The 1381-nt window shown below is 64.0% G+C and overlaps 1 protein-coding gene across 1 annotated transcript in view; it reads left to right on the top strand.

Moving 5' to 3' along the window:
- The first annotated feature begins 936 nt into the window (after positions 1 to 936).
- RAP1GAP (RAP1 GTPase activating protein) overlaps positions 937 to 1381 on the top strand; it is a 162630-nt gene continuing 162185 nt past the window's right edge. The window contains exon 1 of the mRNA XM_075060307.1: positions 937 to 1020. Coding sequence (XP_074916408.1) covers positions 977 to 1020 — 44 coding nt within the window. The 5' untranslated portion in view covers positions 937 to 976. The remainder of the gene's footprint in view (positions 1021 to 1381) is intronic.

The raw sequence follows: 1381 nt of genomic DNA, 5'->3' as shown, positions 1-1381 counted from the left end.
GGCAGGGGACAGGAAGTGAGGGCAGACGGGGGTGTCTGGCTCACTGGGCCCCAGAATGGACTCGGTGGAGGGGTCCTGTTCTCTGTACCTACAAGCTCTGTTTTAGACTGTGTTCCTGTCATCTAATAAACCTCTGTGTTACTGGCTGGCTAAAAGTCACATCTGACTGCGAAGTGGGGGTGCAGGACCCTGTGGCTTCCCCAGGACCCCGCTGGGGCGGACTCGCTGTGGAAGTGCACGGCGGGGCAGGGGATGCTGAATGCTCCAAGGAGAGACCCAGGAGGTGAAGACGTGTGAGCTTCTTGCCCTGAACAATCTGCTCCAAGGGAGAGGAGGCTCCCCAAAGTCCTGCCTGGCTTTGTGGGGAGCAGTTCCAGAGCATCGCCCGGTGACTCCGTGACAGCTTCCCCATGGCAGTGCTGGGTTGGGGACCAGCTGTGGCCTAGAGGAGAGCGCCCCCTGCTTGTGGCTCCTTGTGCTGATGATGCTGACCCTCCAGGAGCGGGTGTGGCTGGGGCCAACACCGAGGCCCCATCGGTGATGGTGTGACGGGGGCTGGGGTCTCTGTTCCCATCAGACAGATGGCTGGTGCTGATGAGGTTCCTGTGGGTGAATGGCTGGCACCAGCCCCACTCAGCTAATGGGCTCCCTGGTGCCCAGTGGAGACGTGGAGTTAATGGCTCCCTGGGCAGCTCCTTGCCAGCTGCTCCAGGTGGTTCCCTGCTTCAGGGGCCCTGCGAGGCAGGGCTGGGTTGCCAGGCGACACTTGCCTATTGGCAGAGCCAGGGCCTGCCCTGTCTGTGCTGGCTGGAGCCGGGCAGAGTTTGGGCGGGACAGAAGCTGGAGCAGGCGGGGAGGGGGCGGGGGAGGCAGCGAGACGAGGCCGGTAGCGTAACTGGCTCTGCAGCTGCAGCAGCCGGGGATCGGGACAGGCTGTCACTGGCTCCAACAGCTGGGCCTGCCCGTGCCTGCCAGCATGAGCTCCAGGAAGCGGAGCTTCACCTTCGGGGCCTATGGAGGGTAGGTGCCCCCGCGGAGCCCCCGGCATCTGTGGGCAGGGAGGGGTCCCTGAACCCTGCACACATGAGAGCAACGGAGCTGGGCAGAATGGACGGGGGCTGGGCAAAGTTGCTCATGCAGCTCTGTCAGTGTCCCTCACTCCCGACCTGCAGCCCCCCCCCGCTACTCCAGATCTGGATTCCCCCCAACACATCTCTGCACGTGCCCCTCACTCCCAACCCACATCCCCCTGCTACCCCTGGGCTCCCCCCAGACAGTGCCCTTCACTTCCGACCCGCAGCCCCCTTCTAACCCAGATCTGGGCTCCCCCAATATCTCTGCCAGTGCCCCTCACTCCCAACCCACATCCCCCTGCTACCCC

The sequence above is a fragment of the Chelonoidis abingdonii genome, chromosome 23 (assembly GCF_003597395.2).
Source record: "Chelonoidis abingdonii isolate Lonesome George chromosome 23, CheloAbing_2.0, whole genome shotgun sequence".
NCBI lineage: Eukaryota > Metazoa > Chordata > Testudines > Testudinidae > Chelonoidis > Chelonoidis abingdonii.
This window is presented reverse-complemented; position numbering and strand designations above follow the sequence as displayed.